Below are 23237 nucleotides of genomic sequence, written 5' to 3'. Positions count from 1 at the left end.
GTTTGTTTTTCTAACGCCCTAACCCAGAGCATTTTTTGTCCTTGGATCAGGGTCTCCCTGAGATCTGAAAAGGGAGCACCCATTCGCCAGGAAATGGTTTTCTATGTGGTTCTAGAAAGACAAGTGTTCCCTGACTGAAGCTTCACCTTATCTGGAGTTGGGGGTTGGTCCCAGGTCTAAAGAATGGCTCAGAGGCAGGACCCCTCTCCGGTCCCTCAGGAGCAGAGGAGCCATCCCTAATGAGCTCAGCCAGGCACTAGGTGACCCTCACCAAGTCCCCATGCGGTGAAACTACTGTGGGGCTTGTAACAGCCTAGAAGCCCCCAGCCTTTGGTGTCTGCAGCGACAGGACCTGGGAGACATTGAAGTCCCTTGGGTCCCGATCCTAAGAAAGAGATTTTTGCCTTCATGACTAAGTGGGCACTTCAGTGGGCTTGGAGGGGGCTTACCAGACCCAAAGATGCCTCGTTCCTTTGGCCGCCCTGAAGAAAGTGGCCATTGCAAGGAGGCCCAGCCGGTCATACCTCCCAACAACCCACTTGTATGGGTTGCAGGGGTGCATCTAGAGCTGAAATGCCCTTTCAGGGAGCCTTGCCCGCCGGCACGGGGCATCTCTTAATGTACCTTCTGCTCTTGCATCCTAGCTTGGTTGGCGCAAACGCTCTGTAAGTATCCAAACACCCTTACCTGAACAAGGCTCATCTTCCCCAGGTTCCCTCTCACTGCTGAGCCCCGTCTTGCACTCACCTCCACCGCAGCCCCTCTGCCCCTGTCTTTGGCTGGTGCTTCCTTACCCCTCGCTCTTCACCAGGCCTTGGACGGGGCGTGGACCTTTCTGATCCTTTGCCAATCTGGCCATCTTTATACCTCTTCTCTGCTTCTCCATTCCTGACCCACCAAACCTGCATCCTGAACATCCCTAACCAGACCTCCATCCTCCCTCCCCAACCACACCTGAAAATTAACATCCTTCCATGAGACACCCTAACTCTTGTCCCTCCTTTGAAGCTCGTTCTCGACACGTCCACCACCAGTACCCCTCCTCACATGTTTTTTTCCTTCCTTTTCCTTCTCTGTGGGATATGATGGAGAAACGCCAGTGATGCCCAACATGGCCTTTCTGCAAATCATGGGTCACCACCCATTAGTGGATTGCAACCAACGTCAAAAGAGAAAAAGAGGGGCACCTGGGCGGCTCAGTCTGTTGAGCATCCGACTCTTGATTTCAACTGAAGTCGTGATCTCAGGGTCATGGGATCAAGCCCTGAGTCTGGCTCCATGCTGAACATGGAGTATGCTTGAGATTCTCTCTCTCTCCCTCTCTCCCTCTACCCTCCTTTAAAAAAAAAAAGAGGAAACAAAATATAACAGAAGATATCAGAGCGCATCACCCATAGTAAGGATAGCTATCGTTTTGTGACACTTTATAGTTTCAGTGCATGTTTGCTTCAAGTCTCAACAAAAAATATATTTCTCACTGGGGGTTGCAGCCCAAACAAGTTTGAAAGTCCCTCGTCTACTAAAGAACCAACCCAAATGCTGAAGACACATTATTGAAAGTGAAGAGAGTGAGAAGTGGTTAAAGAAATTTGCATCATGGAGGCTCAGAGGGCCCTGTGATTCCTCCTTGGAAGGGCTGCAGGGGGTGTCCATCCTCCTGACTGTTGGAGGAGGGAGGTACACTGAGGGAGCACTCCGAGGGAAGGTCTAGAAACTTCGAGATTCACACTCAGCACTCCGACTCAAATTTGCAGATAAATCAAAGACGGAAATCTTAATTCATTGTAACCAAGATCAAAAGAAAACTTAAAAGGAATATATATCCACCAGAGAACTTTCCACACAAATTCATCTGCTACTTCCCTAGCCTATAAAAACAAAGCCCAGAGGACGTGTCCGTTGGGAGTGGGGTCTAGCCAAAGTCTGGAAATCTACCAGCTTCTTCAGTCGGATCATCAGACGCTACCAGTTAAAGTACATCAGGACACGAGTCTTGTCCCCACCGACAGACAGATGTCCCAGGCCTCCTCAGCTTTGGGCAGGCGTGGCCATGCCTAGAGTTACTGGCAGTAAAAGGTGAGCACGTTTTCCTGGTTTCCTCGGATCAGGATGACCGGAGGTCTGAGGTCCTGGGACAGCGTCTCCAACCAGGCCATGTACAGCGAGCTCGGACACTTTCCTTTCCTCCCTATAGGCAAGGTACTGCAAGGCAGGAAGAAGCGGCAGATGAAAAATTACCAGGAGGCCTTCCCCGCACAGCCCCCCCAGCTCATGACTTGCTTTCTGAATAGCAACTCTGTTTATGGAGTCCTTCACCACTCCTTCTTCCTAGCCACCCTAAGAACGATCTCCCCTTCTCCTTGAAAGCTCGACTCCAATGTACCTTTACCCACAAAGCTTGTGTAAACAAAGCCATGGCCCTGGTAAGACTCACACGATCTGGTCTCCACCTATCTCCACAACCTCACCTCCTCCCAGCCTGGGCCTCGCTCACACCCCTGTGGACACAATGACTTTCTCTCCATTCCAGAAAAAAAAAAAAAAAAAAAAAAAAAAAATGGCAAGCTTGCTCTTGCCCCAGGGCCTTTGCATGTGATGTTCTCCCCACCCAGAAGGCAGCGCCTCCAGCTCTCCACTTTGTCTCCTCCTTCAGATCACTCAGGCCTTGGCTTACAAGCACCTCCTTCTCGGATCACCTTATCCAGAGCCGGCCTGGGGGGGTGGGGGGGGCGTTGGTGATACAGTGGTTAACATAGCTGCCTTCCAGAGCAGGCCACTGTCTCTCTTTATCACAGCACCCTGTTTCATTGTCCTCACAGCCCTTCCCACTCTCCAAAACCTCTTTTCATTTGTCGTCTGTGCTGCTCACTATCCTTTCCCTGTGCCTAGAGCACAGACTGGTACAGTTGGGCCATCGCACGGGTGATCTCACCCCCTCAGGCCCCTCGAGTCGTGCCAGCCTGTGGCCACAACAGTGTGATACGCTCACATGTTTCAGTGTGTTCTTGTCCTGCCTCCTGCCGTCTATGTGAGGCCCTGGGAGCAGTACTCCCCCCTTGCCTTGGGACAGCCCTTTGTCCGCACTGCAATGCCGTGCAAATAACGAGGTGCCCTGGGGCGTCCGTTCAACCACATAATTACGGCTATTTCAGGAAGTGACTTTTCCACCACCTTAAGATTCCAGAAATACTTCAGGATGACGGCGGCTGCCCTGCTCTTGGCTCCAGGAGAAGGCGAAGTATCTCACAGGCCCAGCGGGCGTTACATGAACTTGAGACACCGGCATCTCACACGGGGGCTGCACTTTACAGTCTGTTTTCCTACGGTCCATCCCAACTGTTATTTCATCTGAACTTCAACACAACCCCGGGGGATGGGCAGGGCCTGCAGCAACCCCCCTTCTTCCCAGCTGAGGGCACCCGGGCAGAAAGGAAGACTGAGCAACTCTGGGCTGCAGAGCATGGGCGGGAGCTGGCAGCAGGGAAGCTGTGAGCAAGGCTCTGCCCCTCCTCGGTCACGTGGCTTTGGCAGGTGGCTCACTGCCCTAAGGTGAGGACACACCAACCCCCCCCTCACAGGATGCTTGCGAGCTCTACAGAGGACAAAGCACACAAAGGGAGCCACGCAATGCCTGGCACACAGCAAGCACCTCCTAACGCCAGCTGCTGATGTCGCACTCATTACTACTTAGCAGCCAGAAAGGACGGGGCAGAGCTGGGGCTCCAACCACGGTCTGGGATCACCCCCCTCTCCCCCGCCAGCTGCCTCTGCTCACTGCAACCCTCACCTCTGCTGAGAAGGCCAACCAGGGTCCCTGAGCAGCTGTCTCTTATTTAAAAGTCCAGCCTCAAAGCCTCCCTTGGGACCACCTCTACCCTCCTTTAGAAACCAAGTTCCCTAGGGGGTGCCTGGGTGGCTCAGTCGGTTAAGCATCCAACTTTGGCCGAGGTCATGATCTTGTGGTTCATAGGTTTGAACCCTGTGTCATACTCTGCACTGACAGCCCAGAGCCTGCTTTGGATTCTGTCTCTTTTTCTCTCTCTTTCAAAAATAAACAAACATTGCAGGGGCGGGGGCGGGGGAGGGGGCGGAAAGCAAGTTCCCTAGGACTGGGAAAGGTGGCGGGAACAGGGGTATTTCAATCAGCTAGTGTCACCACAGTTAGGACATGTTTGTGTCTGGTGACACTCAGGGGAAGGGAAGTGGAAAGATCGAAACCCAACTTTTCTGATTTAACAGGCTGAAGTTTCAGTTACATTGAAAGACTCTCCGGGAACTCCCACGTCATTCTCAGGCACTGAAATCAGAAATTTCAAAGCTGGTGGCTCCATTACCAGGGGCAGGGGACACCCATCACTCCTGCTGTGGCCTTTCAAGCTTCAGCACCACGTTCCCTTCCCCAGCGGAGCCTGTCCACCTGTCCTCCCTTTGCGCTCCACCCTAGGCGCATCACTCCTGTTCCCAGGATTAACAGCTTTCAGCTGTTAATCTTTAGAAATAACGCTGCTCCAGAATAAAGGAACCTTTTGTTCAGATTTGCATCTGACCTGGATCCAAGGTTTCAGAAAACAATCCCCATTTCACAGCTGTGGGATCCCGGGCAAGTTGCCCTAACTCCCCTGAGACTCAGTTTCCTCATCTTCAATGTGTGTGTGTGTGTGTGTGTTGTGGGGGAGACAGGTGTAAAACAGAAGCACTTCACAGCGTTGCGAAAATTACTAAGGCCCAATGCCCGAGTGTGGCATAGAAGCTCGATCGACAAGATGCAATGTCGACGACTACTATTGCCTTTGAGGAGGGCGTCTTTATGGAAGAAAGACAGGTCCAAACCCAAAAGTGGGACCAGAGACAGGTTGTTCATCTCAGCAAAAGTTATCGGGCTGGCTTATCATCCTATAAGGCTGGTTTATCAGCTGCTCAGGTTAAGCTGAACTCAAACACGGGCCATTAATCAGATAAACCGCTGATGGGTACAGAGCAAACACCAAGTTCTGCCCCAAACCTGCTCTAGAAAATGGTCCAAGTGCGCTCTTCAAGATGCTGAAAAATGTAATTTTATCTTTTCACCGCGGCCTGGGAGGATTCTTTTCCTTCCTCAGAATTTCTGGGGAATGCAGTTTCCTTGACTCTGCCCCAGACACTGATCTGGAGGGAACAGAGGAACTGGCCATTTTGCTCAGTGCCCCGGTGGTTCTGATGGAAGTGACCCTTGCTGAACTTGTAGAAACACTGGTGGGCGTGTCTCCGGGGAGGAGATGGGCAATGCCCAGGTGTGGCCGCCGTGCCCTCCCAGTGAAGGTGGCCCAACGGCCGGGGCCCCTTCGTGCAGCAGATGTAGCTGGTCCCATGGGTTCGGACACCATGCACAGGCATCTTCTCTAAGATGTCTGGACCCATGATTATTTGTACCTGGCAATCCATAAAGGTTGGTGGGGGTGGGGGACTGGCTTTCCCTCTGAGGTCCCGGGGATTGGGAAGTGGGAAGGGAGAGGTATCAGCGGGGGCTCATCTCCCAGGATGAAACTGCTCGACTTATGGCTTGAGAGACCGACTCATTTTAGTGGCAAGTAAACTTAGAATCACAGCATGTTAGAGTCAAGGACAACCTTGGAAATAATTAGGTTTAACTCTTCTCTATTATCAGGGAGATGGAGACACAGAGAAGTAGGGTTACTTGCTCAAGGCCACAGAGTGAGCTAACGACAGCAGAGACAAAATGCAAAAAACCTGCTTCTCAGGGGCACCTGGGTGGCTGGGTCGGTTAAGCCTCCAACCGGTTAAGCCTTCGGCTCAGGTCATGATCTCACGGTTCCTAAGTTCAAGCCCTGCATTAGTCTCTGTGCTGACAGCGTGGAGCCTGCTTGGGATTCTCTCTCTCCCTCTCTTTCTGCCCCTCCCCTGCTCATGCTCTCTCTCTCTCAAAATAAATAGGTAAACATTGAAAAAAAATTTTTTTTGAAAATCCCACTTCTCTTGGCTCAGTTAAACGTCCAACTTCGGCTCAGGTCATGATCTTGCGGTTTGTGGGTTTGAGCCCCGAGTCGGGCTCTGTGCTGACAGCTCAGAGCCTGGAGCCTGCTTCGGATTCTGTGTCTCCCTCTCTCTCTGCACCCCGCCCCCTCACTTTGTCTCACTCTGTCTCTCAAAAATAAATAAATATATTAAAAAAATCAAAAACAAAATCCCACTTCTCCGAACACGGGTAGCACTCATGAAGAGGTGGTTTCGCACACACCAGGTACCACACCCAAAGAAAGTTCCGGGGAGTCAACCCAGGATGCAGCCATCCCCACTGTCTTGCACTCTGACCCAGTCCACAGCCTAGTCCAGCCTTGCCCTGGGAGCATTGTCTGCTGGGCGTTGGCCAGAGGCTCACAAATAAACCCAGCTCTTTCTCTTACCACAGTTCGCACATCAAAGAAACACGAAGCGCTTCCTTTGTACAAAAAATGATCTCCCTACCGGCCCCGGGGAGCACTGCTCCCGCAGAGCCAGCCACGTGGGCGTGCAACCCGTGCAGTCGCGCGGGGCCCCTGCACTTGGAAGGGTCCCACGCTGGGTTTAATCCTCTGCTGCCGCCATCTTGCCATCCTTAATAACGTTTGAACACATTTTCATTTTGCTTTGGGGCCTCCAAGTGGTGTGCTGGATCCTGGTTTCAGGAGAGGAAAAACCAGTCTCCGCAGGCTTCTGGGCTGTCCCGAGGAACTCCCCGGTGACTAGCCCTCAGGAAATGTGAGCCAGGTCAGCTAGCTGCCTTGCCCCATAGCCCCATTCCCTGGGAGCTGGGCTTCTCTCAGGGAGGGCGCTCAGAGGGCTTGGCCGACCATGTTTTTCCCCCCCGCCTCCGAGAGAATAGAGCCACCCTGAGACCCTCAGTGCCCCTGCCACCTGTCCCCTCGCCTTCCGCATACTCAGAGGTGGCCCATAACCGGACACGGCCAGCAGCAGCGGAAGCCGGAGGGTCTGATGGGCATGGAGCCTGGGATGTTGAGCCTCTCCTTCTGCTGCCCAGGCTTGGCACCAACATCAGTCGGGGGTGGTCAATGGCCAAGAAGGGCCGGGTGATTCCCAAACAACCAGGAATTGATTTTCTTCTGGAATGGACTGGGTCCTCTTTGCCAAGCTGAGTTTGGCAGGAAAAGGAGGCGAACGAGGAAAGACCATGGTCAGGGGAGTCCGTGAGGCCTGGGACGTGTGAGGCCCTAGACCTCTGCCAGCTGGCACTCAGGCGAGGGGGGTGCGGCGGACGCAGGCCCAGCCACGTGCTAACGAGCCACCCGGACTGTGTTTCCTGGAACTTCGGGCCCTTCCGCCTCACAGGGGAGGGCTCGGGTCCCCAGCCCTCCTGAGGTGCGCACCTCCTGAATCCCTTCCCAGAGCGGACGCCCTGGGCCTCTGCGACAGGCTTCCCCTCCCACCGGGGACCACTTACATGACCACTAGAGCAGCGTCCTGGGAGGAATCCAGCAGGATCTCGTTCAGCCTCACCTGCCGAAGGGACTGGAACGAAAAGCCACGTGGTCACTGCCTACATTCTTGGGAAACGTCCCCGCTAAGCCCACCAGCCTCTTTTAACATTCAAACCAGATGCACGAATTGTTCCCCCTAAACTATTACAGACTCTCCTTCCTCTGAGATGGAAGGGGCCCCTCAGAGTCACTGAGTGCCAAGTTCACCTTGAGAAGCCCTCCGTGGCTTTTCCTTGCCGGACCTTATTACCACGACTGGGGGCGTAGTCGGGGGGAGCGAGCGCCTTCTGTGGTGCGGAGGGAGCTGGGTCTGAATCTCAGCCCTGATAGCTCACAGCAGAGAGAACCCGGGCAAGGCATGCGGGCCCCCCACGCTTCACTGTCTTCGCTGCAAAATGGGTAGGATAATCCCCTCCCTGGGGGAATTGGGCAGCGTCGAGAGCGATGACCCATGCAAATCACCAAGCCGAGGTCCTGGCGTGTGGAAGCCTCTCGATAAGGTAGAGTCGGAGCAGAGGTGGAACATGCCATCTCCTTCTCTGCACCAGGCCAAGCCAGAGCCTTCTGGGGACACTATGCTTTATCCGGCATTTCCCAAGGAGCTGTGGGCCCTCTGGGGCAGAGCCTCAGGGCTGTGACAGATCAGAACTCCCCAAAGCTTACGTGAGGTTGGGTTGGGAGGCTCCCTCCCACCCCAAGACCTGTCTCCAGATGGTTCAGAAATGATTGACACTCAAGAGTCTGACCGTGGGAGGACACCCCAAAGAAGGAGGGAAGTGAGTTCACTGAGATCCCAGACTCCGGATCCTGCACTGGTGACGTTTGCAGGGAGTAATTCTTCCTTGCGGGAAGGTGGGATGGGATGGTGTCCCAGAGTGTGCTACATGTCCTCTAAGGGGCAAAGTGGGGGTGGGGGGACCCCTGACCCAGAGCACACAGGGAGCAGAACCGTGATCCCCAGGCGCTCCCACAGCTCGCCCCACCGCAGAGTGGCCACGGCAGCCACCACTTTCCTTTAGGCCTTGAAAGAGTCTGGAAGCTGCTACCTGGGCAGGGGCATCCATGGCTTTAGGCTGCTTGTGGGATGGGGTCCACAGGCTAAGGGGAGCCACCAGGCAGCTTGTTGGCCCATAGCACGAGGTCTACCTTGACCTTTGCCACCTGTCTCAGGAATCCCTCCCACCAGCCATAGAGAGGAGAGGAAGAGCTGCGGCCAGTCCATTGCCATGGCCGGGGGTGATTCAAATGGGCAGGAGGACCAGGCTCTCGTGCCAAGAATGGCTCTGAGTTCCACGACTGGGCTACCAACATCTGTGGCTTGAGGATACCCCAGAGGCTGGGGCATGGTAGAGGGGGAGGGTTAAGAGGAGAACGTTAAGAAAGTTCAGATCAGGGGCGCCTGGGTGGCTCAGTGGGTTAAGCATCGGACTCTTGATATCGGCTCAGGTCATGATCTCACAGTTCATGGGTTCCAGCCCCTGCATCAGGCTCCATGCTGACAGTGCAGAGCCTGCTTGGGATTCTCTCTCTCCCCCTCTCTCTTTCTCTTTCTCTCTCTTCCCCTCTCCACTCACTCACTTGCTCTCTCCCAAAATAAATAAATGAGCTTAAAAAAAAAAAAAGAAAGAAAGTTTAAGACAGATACGGCACATGGCCCTGACCCAGAGGAGGGCCTTGACCCCCACCCACCCCGGCAAGGCCCTTCTCTCTCTGGTACCTTGACTCTGTTCTTGTTAATCTCCTCATCTGAGATCTTCCAGGGGCAGTCCCGCCTCATCTCGGTGACAGCAGCCTCATCCTTGAAGCCGTCATTCAGGCGGAAGGGTGCAATCATGTCCTCAAACCTCTTGGTGCTAGGGACAGAGAGAGGAGGTGAGACCAGGTGAGATGGCCCAGTTTCCATGGGAACCAGGTCCCCCGAGGGAGATGGGCATGGGAACCAAAGGGACGTTCTTTATAGGCTGAACCCATTCTGCCACTGCGGTTTACATCAAAGCAGCTTCTGCGCAGAAATCGGCACTGACGCTGGCTGTGGCATTCAGCCAACCTTCCACGAGCTGTCCACACGACCGCCTCGGGATCCACTTCTACCCACTCGACCGGTCCCCAGGTAGCTCCTGAGTACCATCCTGGGCCAGGCTTTGTGCTACTTGCCAGGGAACAAACCCCACAACGTCCGCTATCTACAGAGCGCACAGTCTGCTGGGCAATAAACAGGCCAATATAGAGGGGAAGTTTCCTGAAGGCACAAACTGAGTACCAGGACTGGGAATATTTGGGGTGGGGAAGGCCTTCCTGAAGCTGAAGGATGCCTGTCCTTCTGAAGCCAGCTCCTCACAGGTCAGCGGGTGCTGAAGCACACAGAACTGGAGGTGCAAAGGCCCTGAGGCAGAAGTGTGTTTGGTGTGTTTGGGGAGCAGCAAAGGAGCCAGCATGGCCAGAGCAAGGTGAGTAGGGCACCCAGATCAGACAGGCCTTCGTTATTTGCCCTGAGTGAGACAGGAAGCTGTCTGTGGCTGTTCTGTGACTTGACTTACATTATTTAAAATAGAAATTGGGACTGGTCAGCATTCAGATGAAGCCGCCTGAAGCCATATGGATGGATGAGCTCACATGGGGGACAGAGTCAAGAGAAAAAAATATCCAGAGCCCAATCCCAAGGATGTAGACTAGTTTACATCAGATAAAGGAGGAATAATCAGCAATTAAAACTGGAAAGTAGGATGGGGCACCTCGGTGGCTCAGTCGGTTGAGTGGCCGACTTCAGCTCAGGTCACGATCTCGCGGTCCGTGAGTTCGAGCCCCACGTCGGGCTCTGTGGTGACAGCTCAGAGCCTGGAGCCTGTTTCAGATTCTGTGTCTCCCTCTCTCTGACCCTCCCCCATTCATGCTCTGTCTCTCTCTGTCTCAAAAATAAATAAACGCTAAAAAAAAAAATTAAAAAATAAAATAAAAAACTGGAAAGAAGGATCACTAAGGTAGGAGAGATCCTGTCAAGGGCGACGTCTCCAGAGCCAAAAGAACTGTTTCAGGAAGGATCGCTGTGTCAAATGTAGTGGAGAGGCAGAGAAAGATAAGGACAAGGTGGTGCGGAGGTGAGCACTGACGCTGGCGAGGGTGATTTCCGTGAGGTAGTGGCCACGAAGGGCTTAAATCTCTTTGGAGAAGTTTGTGCAAAGGAGGAGACAGTGGGCCAGGAAGTGGAGGCAGAGAGGGGCCAAGGCGGGGGTTTTAAAGATCAGGGCTGCTGGATGGGGTCTGCGTGCTTTTGCTCTCAGTCTCCTCCCTGCTGGAAGGTATTCCCCAGTGTCTCTGCTCGAGGCCTTTCTCAAGGCTTTGCCAACAGAGACAGCTGCATTGTCTTGTGCGTTCTGGTCCGTGTCTGCAGCGTTCTGATGGCTCTTGACTTCCTCTAGCCTGCACTTGGGCCAGAGTAAACCCTGGTGGTGGGAGCTGTGATTACTCACCTCTGCCCCAACACACAGTAGGGGCCAGTATACCCATCACCACTGACTAGTTCCTTTCTTGATTTCCTTCCCTTTCCAGGAAATGGGGAATCTAAGGGAGAATTAAGAGGTCGGACGGACCTTACTTTTTACTAGGGAGGTGGAGTGCTGGAAAACCTCGATTAGACTGATTTACAGAAAGCAAACCCTATTGTAAACGTCTTAGTTTCAGAATATGAAATTGAATCATTGAGCAAGCAAATAATCTTCCTTCTGACCCCACCATTGAGCCTAGCTACAAGTTCACATGGGGGTGTTGCTTAAAGTCTGTGTGCTTGCTGTTGTGGGGGTGGGGGGAGAGGAGGAGTGCCATGGCCCAGACCATTCAACATTCGCCCCACTCTAAGCACCGATGAATTTATAAAAATAACATCAGGGGCTGTCACTGCCATGTTTCTGCCTCAGGGACTTTGCACCTTCAGTTCTGGAATGTGCCTCTGCCACGGCCCCTGCCCTCCAACCATGTGCTTCTGGGTCTGTGACTCTGCCAACCCTGGCCGCAGCCAACTGGAGCAAAGGTAGCCAAGAAATAGGCTTTGCGGCAACCTCTACCTTCGCCTGGCAGGAAGAGATAAACTAGGCCAGTCATAGTTCCTTTCTCAGGAACTTAAATTAGGCAATGCCTAGAGAAGGAGTAAGTTCGTAGTGGAGCTGAGACCTCACAAAAAGGTCAAGGTCTAGAGCTCAGAAGCCACAAGTAGGCAGAAGCCATCAATCTGGCATTTTTGAACATCGACTCAGGACTGTCTTTAAGACAGTGGTTCTCAAAGTTGGGTGCCTGGACCAGCACCTGAGAGCTTATTAGAAATGCAAGTTCTCAGGCACTGACCCAGATCTGCTGACTCAGCATCTTGGGGCAGGGGGCGGGGGAGGGGGACCCAGCAAGCTGTGTTGTCATACGCCCTTCCATGTGATTTTGACAGGGGCCAAGGTTTGAGAACCACTGCTTTATGAAAACATTCAGGGTGTTGGAGAAAATTTAGAAACTTATGAGTAGCAAGCAGTGGGAAGTGTGAAGCCAGACATCCCCCCCCCCCCCCGCAGGTCCTTGGGGAGGGTTGGGGGTGGGGTCCCTTCAGGATGAAACACCTGCCTCCCCTCGAGGGGCAGAGCAGCCGGGACGCGCGCCAGCGTGAAACTCGCGCTCTGAGAAAAGCACGAACTGACCATTCACTGTCCTCCAGCCCAGCTGTGTTTCTGGCAAAGCCCAGAGCTCTGATATGCAAAGGAAGAAACACTGGCAGGAAAAGAAGCGGCTGCAAACTCCTACCCCTTCCTCTTTCTTCCCCTGAGCCCTGTGTAGGTGGCTGCCTGCCCGTGGCTCACCAGACACACAGGGGCAACACGCACAGGGGTCTGCAGGGCACATGGCTGGTCCTTCTGCCTGGGAAGGAAGTCACCGCAGAGAACTTACTGCTCAGCCCGCGGCTTCTGGTTGATGTCGGGAAGGACGTGAACGTCGTGGAATCCCAGTCGGAACTTGCTCAACAGAGAAATGATCCTGGAAGGTGGAGAGTTCTAAACATGTGTTCTTCCCATCAACGGGTTGGTCTTGAGTGTCTGCCGAGGACCCCGCAGCGAGTACAGCAGATCAAACCCTGCCCTCAGGGAGTTTGCATTCAGGACAAGAGCCGAATATTGATAGAGTAGGTCAGATGATGACGAGCAATGTGGAAAAGTGATGAAGCAGGGTTTCCCCGAGTATCTCCGTACTATACTAGCACACCTTACAGTTTAATGTGTCTATACATCTGCCAGGGACCTTGTCACAATACGCAGTCTGATTCACCTGGTCGGGGGCGGGGGCCTGGGATTCTGCATTCTGGTAAGCTCCCAGGTGATGTATACGGCTGCTCCACGGACCACACTTTGAGAAACAAGGGTCTAAGGGATGGGAAGGTAAACCACAGGAAATTACAGGGTGGGCTAAGGAAACAGAGATGCCACACATGAGCTAAATGCAGAACCAGGAGCGACAGCCACATAGCACTGGCTTTGCATGCAACAGGGAAGGAGACGCCAACGCCATGGTTTGTGGCAGTCAGGGAGGGCTTCATGGAGGAGGCGGCAAGCTAGCCAGACAGTGCCTGGTGTGTAAGATTACTATAAGGGGGTGTGGTGTCCACACCGGAGCCTTCTAAATAATATACCTGACTTGGTTCTAGCCCACCCACTGCACCAGAATTCTTGGACGGGACGGGACTTTGGGGATACTCCAGAATGAGCTGGCAGGGTTTGAGTGCATGGGGGTGGGAAGTCCCAATGAGTGAGAACATGGGGGTGCAGGGGGTGAAGGGGGAGCAGTGAGCGGCTAGCTGGGGGAGGCAGGAGGGAGGGATAAACCTTAAGGATCAGGCTGGGGCCCAGGTATCAAGCTGCTGTTGGTCCCTGAACTCGGGAGTGAAATTAGGAAGCAGAGCTGTGGGCAGATGTGTTGGTGTGCAGTGTGGGGGTGGCAGGAGGCAGCACAAGCCCGGTCTTGGGGTCACAGAGAGGGGGGAAGAGGGCTTGGCCTGGTGGAGGGACAGTTGGGAGGGAGAGAACACTCTACAACCTTCCCATGCAGGACAGCCCGTGACCCCCATGGGGCCATGGTCTTGAGCTCAACTAAACCTGCTGATCCCGGCTTCCATCGGGGGCTGGAACTGGAAGCTGAGCCGGCAAAGCAGACTTCCTGGCCTGTTTCTGGAGATCACAGAGAAGCTAGATGCTGCTCTTTCTAAGCAACGCTTTCCTCGGCACTGCTGGGAAGGGCCTTCCGGTATAGAAGCTCTCAGCAGGGGTGAGGACAAGGAGATGGGGTTGCTGGGCACCCTTAACTCACACAAGGGGTGACTGAGAAGGCATCATGGGGACGTAGTCCTGGTGCAGGACCAGGGTGGCAAGGCCACAGGGTCCCGGCCCTGGGGCGTCGTGGCTGGGATTGTTGCAGAGGGCACCAGAGGCTGGGCGGAGTTTCTTCTCTTTCCTTTTCGACTTAGAAACTTAGCCACATCTTAAAAGGAAATGTCATATGGCAATGTTCAAGAGAAAACCAGCATCTCCTGGCGGAGAGAGGCGCTCAGTAAAACCCACAAACCACCATGGCTAAGTTGTGACCGGTAGCCGTTGCCGGCCAAGCTCCCCAGCCAGGCCTGTTCTTTCCGGGTGAGGCAGATTAGCCTGGGTTTCCCGGCAGAGGGCCCTTCTCCTGTGGAGTGAGCCACACAATTGGAGGAGAATTAAACGTCACTTCCCACCAAGAAATTCAGTAGGATCTGCGGCCCCGTCTCCTGGCCACGGAAGTCACCTCCTGTCTCACCAGGAACAGCATCCCAAGCTCGGGGGGATGTCGCCCTGAAGGATCCTCAGCCCCACCTCACCTCTCAGCAGGAGGGGACTTCTCCATCCTTCCTTTCACACAGATTTCTCCTTGAGCAGATTTTGTGGTTTTAAAGTGTAACACTCCTCCCCCTCATGGCTGGAACTAGAGCGCCTGCCGCTTATTAAAAGGGGGACAGGACACCGAAGCCTGCCCCGGCCCAGAGCCCCCTCACCGCTGCTGTGACCTGGGGAGAGCTGAGCCCACCCGGGGCAGTGGTGCAGGTGCGGGTAGCGGGGGTGGGGGCACCCCTGGGGAGAGCCGGGCTGGCGCTGGACCAGCAGCCCCCACTTACGCCTTTCTCTCCTGGTCCATCCTGTTGATCTGGCCCCCCACGAACACGCGGATCCTGCATTTGTTCCACCTCTTCTTGCGGCCGAGGAGATAGGGGATGAGGAGGGTGAGGCCTGGCAAGGAGGGTCCCCGTAAATCAAGAGGGAAGTGCTCGCAGGACCAAACACCCTCCGGGTTCTCGCCCCGCTCTGCCACTGGCAAACCTCTTCCCCTGGCAAACCTCTTCCCCTCTCTGGGCCTCAGTTTACCCATCTGTATAACGAGGGTGCTAGACTAAAGCAGGGTGGCACACGGGGCTCTGTGGGCTGGGGTTCATTTGGCCTGCATGATGTTTTTATTCTATTTATTTGTTAATATAATGTATTGTCAAATTGGCTAACATACAGCGTGTCAAGTGTGCTCTTGGTTTTGGGGGTAGATTCCCGTGATTCGTCGCTTACATACAACCCCCCAGTGCACATCCCAACAAGTGCCCTCCTCAATGCCCATCACCCATTTTCCCCTCTCCCCTAACCACCCTCAGATTGTTCTCTGTATTGAAGAGTCTCTTATGGCTTGTCTCCCTCCCTCTCTGTTTGTAACTATTTTTCCCCCTTCCCCTCCCCCATCGTCTTCTGTTAAGATGCTCAAGATCCATATGTAAGTGAAAACATATGATACCTTTCTCTGACTGACTTATTTCACTCAGCATAATACCTTCCAGGACCATCCACGTTGCTGCAAATGGCATGATTTCATTCTTTCTCATCTGCATGATGTTTTTAAATAAGTGAGCTGACATTTAATAATTGGGGGCTCCTGGGTGGCTCAGTCGGTTAAATGTCCGACTGCGGCCCAGGCCAGGATCTCACAGTTTGTGGGTTCGAGTCCCACGTCAGGCTCTGTGCTGACAGCTCAGAGCCTGGAGCCTGCTTTGGATTCGGTCTCTCCCTCTCTCTCTGTCCCTCCCCCGCTTGCACTCTGTCTCAAAAATAAATAAGCATTGGGGCGCCTGGGTGGCTCAGTCGGTTAAGCGTCCGACTTCGGCTCAGGTCACGATCTCGCAGTCCGTGAGTTCGAGCCCCGCGTCGGGCTCTGTGCTGACAGCTCAGAGCCTGAAGCCTGTTTCAGATTCTGTGTCTCCCTCTCTCTCTGACCCTCCCCCATTCATGCTCTGACTCTCTCTGTCTCAAAAATAAATAAACGTTAAAAAATAAATAAATAAATAAATAAATAAATAAATAAGCATTAAAAAAATATGTTTATAATAAGTGGGGGCTTTGCATGTGAAAATCTGGATTGATGGCATTTTTTGAAGATGAAAGATTTGACCAATGGATGGGAACCCTCATCCTTCCTTGTCATCCCTTCATAGAAGGCCAAGAGCAGCTGTCACTCATCACTGCATAACCCTGGACAAATTACGTCACCACTCTATGTCTCAGTTTCCTTATTTGTAAAGGAGTCTCAAACAACTTCCTACCTAGGGATTGCATTAGGTTAGCCCACGGAAAGCACTTAATGTCGAGCAAGGGTAAGCGTTCTCTCTATATTAACTTTCACCAACAGGATACATACTACTGGAGCGGGAACATTTTCTGTCTACCTGGGGCCCTATTTCTGTCTACATGGAATAATAAAGCTGAGAGGCATGTATCTTAAGAAAAATGGGAGAGGGTATATTTCTTTGGGAACAGAAGAACATTCCTACAGCTTTTCTGTGCACTGGCCCATCTCCCCCAGTTATGGCGGGTGCCCGTGGCTCCTAAGGCCCAGCTTGTCTGAACATTCCATCCTGTGTCAAACTCAGCTCCTCCTATAAAGTGCTCCATTTTACAGCTGAAACACTGGGGGCCAAGAGAGGGGCCCGGCCAGGCTCCCCCAAGCCCAGAGGTGGGCCCAAAGGCTCCTATTCCCCTTTTCTGGGCCCCGGGGTCCCTCTAGGAACCTTGTCCAGAGTGGCCAGGAAGGGTAGGCCATGTAGGGAAGACAGCCTTGGGGAGAGCTGGTGTCCAGGGGGGCACTGACCTCCGTCGTCAAATAGCCAGTAGATGTCTATGGTCTTCTTGCCCTGCTCAGACTGGAAGATGGTGCTGGCCTGCTCCTCCCGTACCAGGGCCTCGGGGTCCACTGCGGGAGCACAGGGGCAGGTCACCTCAGAGCAGTGCACATTCAAATGCCTGTGTCTGTCTGAAAACAGAGCCACCTGCCCTGTGAGGTGGGCTCGCTGTCACCCGGGCCACGCACACAGCGGCCAGAAGCACCCTGCTCAGGGCATGCATGGTGGGGACTGGCCCGGATCACCACCAGTGGCTCTCCTGACAGTGAGACCCTCATACCCGATTGTCAGGCAGGTGGACCAGGAGCGGCAGTCCCAGACATGCAGTGCTAGGACGTGCCCCTCCCTTGCTCCTAGCGTCTCTCTCCCAGGATTCTGGTGGGCATTGGAGACCAGGGACCATTCTCTTAAAAACAACCCTGTGCCCCTCGCAAATGCCCACCGGATGCCCCCAGCTCCTGTGCTGTTCCCCTGCCTCCCAGAGCATCAGTGGGAAAGGACTGAAGGAGAAGCCTACTCCTCTCCTCCCTGACATCTGAGTGTGGCCAGGTGCCTTTGGAGGGGTCGGACATGGGCTGCAGAGCCAGCTGGGTGGGTCCTCACAATGTCAGGATACTGAATTCCCAAAGAGGGCTGTGATGTTGAATATTGCCCCAGCCCACCTGCTCTGGCCCCCAGTTACCCATCCCCAAGGGTCTCGAGCACCTCTTGCCCTTGACCAGCTTCCCTCATGGCCCCCCACTAGCTGCCCCACGAGGTGAGAGCGCCTTGAGTGGGGTGGGGACTGACGTGTGCCTGAGACAGATGGCCTGGCCCCGCTGGTGCCGGCTTCTTTGCTGTCCTCCGCTGGGTCAAACACTGGGTCAAACACTGGGTTAACTGCAAGAGAGGGGACAGTTTTGTTCCCAGGCTCTCCTTGCCTAGGGCACTTCCAGGCTCCCCCTTATACTGGAAAGTCCTGACTCCTCACCTTCCACTGACCTGGCCCCTGCCCCTGAGCCAGGAGCCCTCACAGCATCTCCCCTTCTCAGCGAAAGTCCCCCTCCTCCGAGAGGCCTTTCGGACCACGTGCCCTGTGTCGGCTTCACTGTCTAAAATGACTTGTGGGTCCACTGCACTTCCTATGGGAACAGCAGCTTCCCAGGGGCAGACTTTGTTTTACCCCTGCAGTACCCCTAGCGCCTAGCACAACGTCTGTCAGGAGCACGGGCTGCTGTTCTGTAAATATTGGTTGCATCAATATTCATTGCACAGCCGCTGTGTGCCAGGCATGCTGTCTGCACAGGGTGACATGGGTCAGCACGCCCCGGTCCCCACCTGCCAGAACTGTAGCATCCGTACCTGTCAGCTCCCCCTGTGCCGCCCCCACTTATTTTCTAGACCATATATTATTTCTTTCAGCCCTGCAAACATGACTAATTCAGGGTCTGCAGATTCCCGCATGACTAAACGTAAAACACATCCCTCCTCGGTGCCCCAAAGACGGTCTCGGAGATGTCCCGTCTCCGTGGCCTTTCTCTGTGTATTTTCATATTCCAGTGTCTTTATCTGGGCATTCTCCTTTCTTCCCTCTTTTTCTTTCTCCTCTTAGATCCTCTTTATCTCATCTGGTTGCAAAAACCCTGATAGTGATTGGGGAGCCCTGAGTTCCAGTCTCATTTCTGCACCCAGCTGGAAGTGTGGCCTTGAGCTGATCACTTCTCCTTTCTGGGCCTCAGTTTCTTCATTTGGAAACCTGATGAGTTCTAAGAGGCCATCAAAAGTTAACTTTTTATGAATATATGAGCTTTTATTCCTTACTAACTTCTCTCTCTCTTCCCTCTACCACTTAAAAAAAATCGGGTTCTAGAACTTTCTGGGCTCCTGTTCTGGCTTTTGACAGGCATGCCAATAGGTGGGGCGTGTACTCACTGTGTGCCTGCATCACTTCTGAGACGTTGAGCCCCTCACGCATCCTCATGACACACACACCGTAGTTGAAATCAAAAGCATCGCTGGGAGGAGAAGAGGTGGGGTCAGGTTCCTCTCGGTCCCAGCCCTCAGCCCCCAGCCCCCAGGAGACCAGATGCCTAGAGTTGGCCTTGCCTTCCACCATGCCCCTCTTCTCTGGGCCTCGTCTCCCCCTCTCTGTGACACGCAAGTGGAACCGGAGAGCCCCCCAGGACCCCTCTGGCTCTATGGTCTGTGGCACTATGGATGCTGTGAACCCTGTACTCAGAGGGAAGCCAAGTCAGGCCAGTCTTTGAAGCAGGCTCTGTCCTCCTGATACATTTGGATAATCTGCACAACCCTGCCAACAGAGGTGGGCATGGGAATCGCTAGCCCCATCTTATAGATCCAAAACTTGAGTTTTGGGGAGTAACTTGCCCATGATTGCACGCTAAGGAAGTGGCCAGCTGGGTCTGGAGTCAAATGGCTGAGACAGAACCCTGAGGGCAGGCACAGACACAGGAATGGCCTTGCTCAGGAAGGCAGCCAATAGCTTGTCTATGTGGAATGTCTAGAAGACTCCTACCCCGGAAGTGTATTTACTGCCCGGTTGACAGAGGGCCCCGGAGACCACCAGTAGGGCTTGATCTGATGAGCCAAGCATTGCCCCCGTGGGTTCTTTCAGTTACACATCTCTGGGACAGGGGCTTCTCAGGCCCCAGCATTTCGGGGTCTTGGAGCGCTGAAGCTGGGGGGTGGAGTGCTGAACAGACATCCCACCACTTCCTGCTGTGACTGTGTCCGCGGTGGCTCAGGTGCACGGCTCAGAGTCAGGCAGCTGGTTCACAGCAGACCCGGAAGCAGGTCCCAGGTACCCAGCACTCAGCCTTTGTTCTGGAAATGCTACTACACACTGCCTTTCTATGCCACATCAACACAGAAAAGCAACCCAGGCAGGCATTTGCTGGCCATTGAGCAGCAAGAGCTGAAGGAGAAAAGGTTTGGAGTTCACCCTGAAGTCCGCAGGGAGTCCCCACACGGTCGCCTCCCGGGAGGCCTTTAAGGTTTTCACCTAAAAACCCACATTTTCAACTTCTCTGAAAAACCAGAAGATCTGGGCAACACTGGGCCCAGGCCCACATTTCTGCCTGGGCACGGCTGGCTGCAGCCAAGTGACAGCTGCTCACTCCGGCTCGCTCCCCATCGTCCCACACCCGGCCGGTCCCCTTCTCTGTGTTCCCTGCCTGCCCCTGCCCATCTTGGTGTCCGTGCCCCAGAGTGGCGAGCCCTCAGTGGGTCTGTTTCTTCCTGAGCTTTGAACCGCCTTCTTCTAACACCCGCTGCTTCCCAAGGCCCAGGAAACTCCCAAGGCGCAAATCAAGAGACCCCAGGCCCTGCCTCCCTCGTGCCCTCACTCACTGCAGGATGCCAATGTAGTCCTCCACTGTGGCCGGGTGAGCCGACTGCCAGTTCTTCTTGAACCCAATCACCAGAATGTTGGGCTTCATTCTCCCGAGACCTGTGGCCTGCAAGGGGTAGGGGGTTGGGGTGAGGGACCAGGCCTCGTGCCCCACAGGGGCTCTGTGCTGTGACGAGGGTGGGGCTCTCTCAGCCCCCGCTGCCCTCTTTGCCAGGTGGCGAGGGCTCAGAAATCCCATCCTGCCAGTTCAGGGTCCTGCCTGTCTGGACACACCTGTGAGAAAGGTGACGTGACAACCAGAAGCTACGATCACCGCACCGTCCCCATTAGCTCTGGATTATTCCAGTTCCTGCTTCTCCAGCAAATTATTCCTCGTCACAAGTGACTTAAATTTGGATGTCAAGCTTTAGAGTATCCCCAGGCCATCTCACCTGCCCATCTTTTGTATTTCTTTTTTCAGTGTTTAAAAATGTAAAAAAAAAAAAAAAAAAAAAAAAAAAAAATCCCCAAATGTGGGAAACTCGACTGCGTAATTTGTGGTAGTGGGGGACTGCGTTCACGCTGTCCCCTGTAAAATAAATAAATAAATAAATAAATAAATAAATAAATAAATAAATAAATAAAATTAAAATAAAAATGTAAAAAAAATTTTTTTGACGTAAAATTTACATAACACAAAATTAACCATTTTAAAGGGTATAGAATTCGGTGGAATTTAAGATATCCAGAATGTTGTGCAACCATCGCTGCTATCTATTCTCAAAATATTTTCATACCCCCCCCCAAAAGACCCTATATGTTCTTTTTTAAAAAATCGTGAGAAATATTTAGAATTATTAGAAAGGACTCCCAGTGTTGACTCAGAATTAACACCTATTATTTTATCCCATTTTACACATGAGACACCTGAGCAGTAAAATGAATGGCCTGGTGGAACATTCCGGAACTTGGTCTGAGCGGTGGCCTCATACCGCTGGGTGGTATCTGCTTACGTAAACATTCATCAGGCTACACACTTAATGCTTTTTCACTTTGCTGTCTGTAAATTATATCAGAAAAGAAAAACAAGGACGGCTCAAGCTCCCACCATCCCCACAGACTTCCAGGTCAGTTTCCCCTAGGCCCTGGGCACCCCGAGAAAGTGCCCCAAATTAGCATATCTGGAAAGGGGAGGAAGGTAGGAGACTCCTGTGGGGGTAGGAGCTTCAGCTAGCCCCTTAGGACATCCTGGTGGGTTGTCCCACCAAAGCCACGGCACCTGCATGAGAATCTGTACACCGCTACGGAGGTCCTCGGCAATGACGTCTGAGTAGAAAGCCTTGATCTTCCTCTTGTTCAGCCACTTGGTGTGCCCATTGGCAATGAGCCGGAGCTCAGGCATCCTCTGTTTGCGGGGTCCCTGCAGGTGGGGGGAGCAGGTGACCTCAGGGGCTCCTTCCTTCACCCTCTGGCCTGAATGAGATTCAGCCCCTCTCCTCCCTGGAGGCTGCCCCATGGGCTCAGCCACACCCAGAGGTGCCCATTCTCCCATATGGAGTTAGGGGAGGGAAAGAAGAGAAGGGAAGGAGGGAGCAGGGTGGGGGAAGGAAAATGGAGGCAAGAGGTGAGAGGTAGGGCAGTGGGGAGAAGCTGGTGACTGGAACAGGGGAGGGGAGAGAACCAGGCCCACAGCAGGGTCCGATAGGCTTTGCTTCTCCACAGCCCTTCCGTCCTCCACGGCCCCCAATGCTGCCTGCCACCCTTCCAAGTATGGACTTCATGCCCGGGGCTCCTCCAAGGGTACGTGCCCACCCCACCCACAGGGGCCACTCACAATGAGCACGTGGCCACAGACCATCAGGCTGAGGTTCCGGGTGAAGGTGCCCACAAAGTCAACCAGGGCCGGGCGGAAGTTGGGGGGCCCCGTGAGGACCAGGCACTGGGGGCTGAGGAGGGGAAGGGAAAAGGGCGTGAGCCATCTGGACAGAGCCCACAGGGGTCTGGGTGCAAAACGCAGGTGCCGGGAAGCGTAAAGACTGGGAGTGGGGAGGCATAGCATTTACAAGATCTCTGTGTCACCTGGGTGGGTGACTCGGCCTCTGGTCAAGGGCCGCTGCCACACTCAGCTGGAGCCAAAATTGGCCACTCCTCAGCCTTGTGACCGTAGGCCAGCTACGTAATTTCTCTGTGCCTCCGTGTTCTCATCAGTGACCGCGGTAATTTCATACACCCCAGAGGGCCGTGGTGAGACGGCGGATGGCACTTTGCGCAGCAATGCAACCTAAGTACTTGATGGCTGACTGTTAGCTATTAAGGTGTGGTGGGAAGGGGTCCAGGACACCCGAGTCTCCCTCTAAGGAGAGGTTCGTCATAGTCAGCCTGACGGACACCTGTGGCAGGGATGGCAACATCCGACCGCCCTTCTAGAGTCCTCTGCATTTCAAAGAGCAGATCCTGCTGTGGAAACTCAGGTACAGAGAGGTCACTAGACTTGCTTGGTCCCCACTGAGCCCTGTCAAGCAAGTCTCCTCCCCGCAGGGCGGTTCTCCTCCACCTCTGTTCCCTCTCTGAGCAAGGACCGCGCCCACCCTGGGTTTTCCCCAGGGCAGGGGCACGGGTCTTGGCCTGGAGCCTCCCAGAGCAGGGACGTGGCTTTGCTCACCGGTAGTTCTTGATGTGATCTTCCACCTTGTTGAGGCCCACCGAGTAGCTCAGGGCCAAGTTGTAGGAGCCGGCCTGAACCGAGGAGCCCCAGTTCACCTCTGAGCAGGAGGGGTGAGCACAAGATTAGAAATCCCCGGGAGAAGCCAGACGTGCCAAGGGAGGGGACGTTGACCTTCTTTAGGAATCGAGCACCACGGGAGCTGGGCTGGCTGGTGGGTGGACAGCCTACAGATCTCTTCCTGATGTTTGCACACGTCATACGGCTACATATTTAAAAGTTATACTTCATAGGATCAAACTCTATAAAATATTCTCCTCCCTTGACAAGCAGACAACGACCTGGAAAACCAGGTTCAAATTTAGAATTCCAGGCCTTCCCGGATTGCTGCGTCCTGTCCCCAGACCACTGTCACCCCTGGATCCGCACTTGCGCGTATGTGGGCACCACGCTGTGTCCACCTGCCCTGCGGTCAGCCAGCCCCTGGCCACCCGCAGGCCCGGGTGTGCACACCAGCAGGCCGGCCTTTTCAAGAGGATGGACCTGGGCAGGCAATTCCTGGGTCCTGGGTGCCGG

The 23237-nt window shown here is 54.0% G+C and overlaps 1 protein-coding gene across 4 annotated transcripts in view; it reads right to left on the bottom strand.

Moving 5' to 3' along the window:
* Window positions 1–1393: 1393 nt before the first annotated feature.
* The window catches only part of SLC12A3 (solute carrier family 12 member 3), a 37999-nt gene continuing 16155 nt past the window's right edge, over window positions 1394–23237 (bottom strand). For 2 of the 4 annotated variants that reach the window (XM_078438734.2, XM_078438735.2), the window contains exons 15-26: window positions 22662–22761; window positions 21834–21945; window positions 21279–21419; window positions 20020–20126; window positions 18583–18665; window positions 17461–17550; window positions 16641–16742; window positions 14635–14746; window positions 12393–12479; window positions 9190–9325; window positions 7436–7503; window positions 1394–2202 (exon numbers count right to left, since the gene is read on the bottom strand). In XM_078438734.2, the coding sequence (XP_078294860.2) occupies window positions 2061–2202; window positions 7436–7503; window positions 9190–9325; window positions 12393–12479; window positions 14635–14746; window positions 16641–16742; window positions 17461–17550; window positions 18583–18665; window positions 20020–20126; window positions 21279–21419; window positions 21834–21945; window positions 22662–22761 (1280 nt within the window). In that variant the 3' untranslated portion in view covers window positions 1394–2060. Of the gene's footprint in view, window positions 2203–7435; window positions 7504–9189; window positions 9326–12392; window positions 12480–14634; window positions 14747–16640; window positions 16745–17460; window positions 17551–18582; window positions 18666–20019; window positions 20127–21278; window positions 21420–21833; window positions 21946–22661; window positions 22762–23237 lie in introns of all 4 variants that reach the window. The other 2 variants (XM_078438736.2, XM_078438737.2) reach the window with 1 other exon arrangement.

Source organism: Panthera onca, chromosome E2 (genome assembly GCF_046562875.1).
Source record: "Panthera onca isolate mPanOnc1 chromosome E2, mPanOnc1 haplotype 2, whole genome shotgun sequence".
In the NCBI taxonomy this organism is placed as follows: Eukaryota; Metazoa; Chordata; class Mammalia; order Carnivora; family Felidae; genus Panthera; species Panthera onca.
This window is presented reverse-complemented; position numbering and strand designations above follow the sequence as displayed.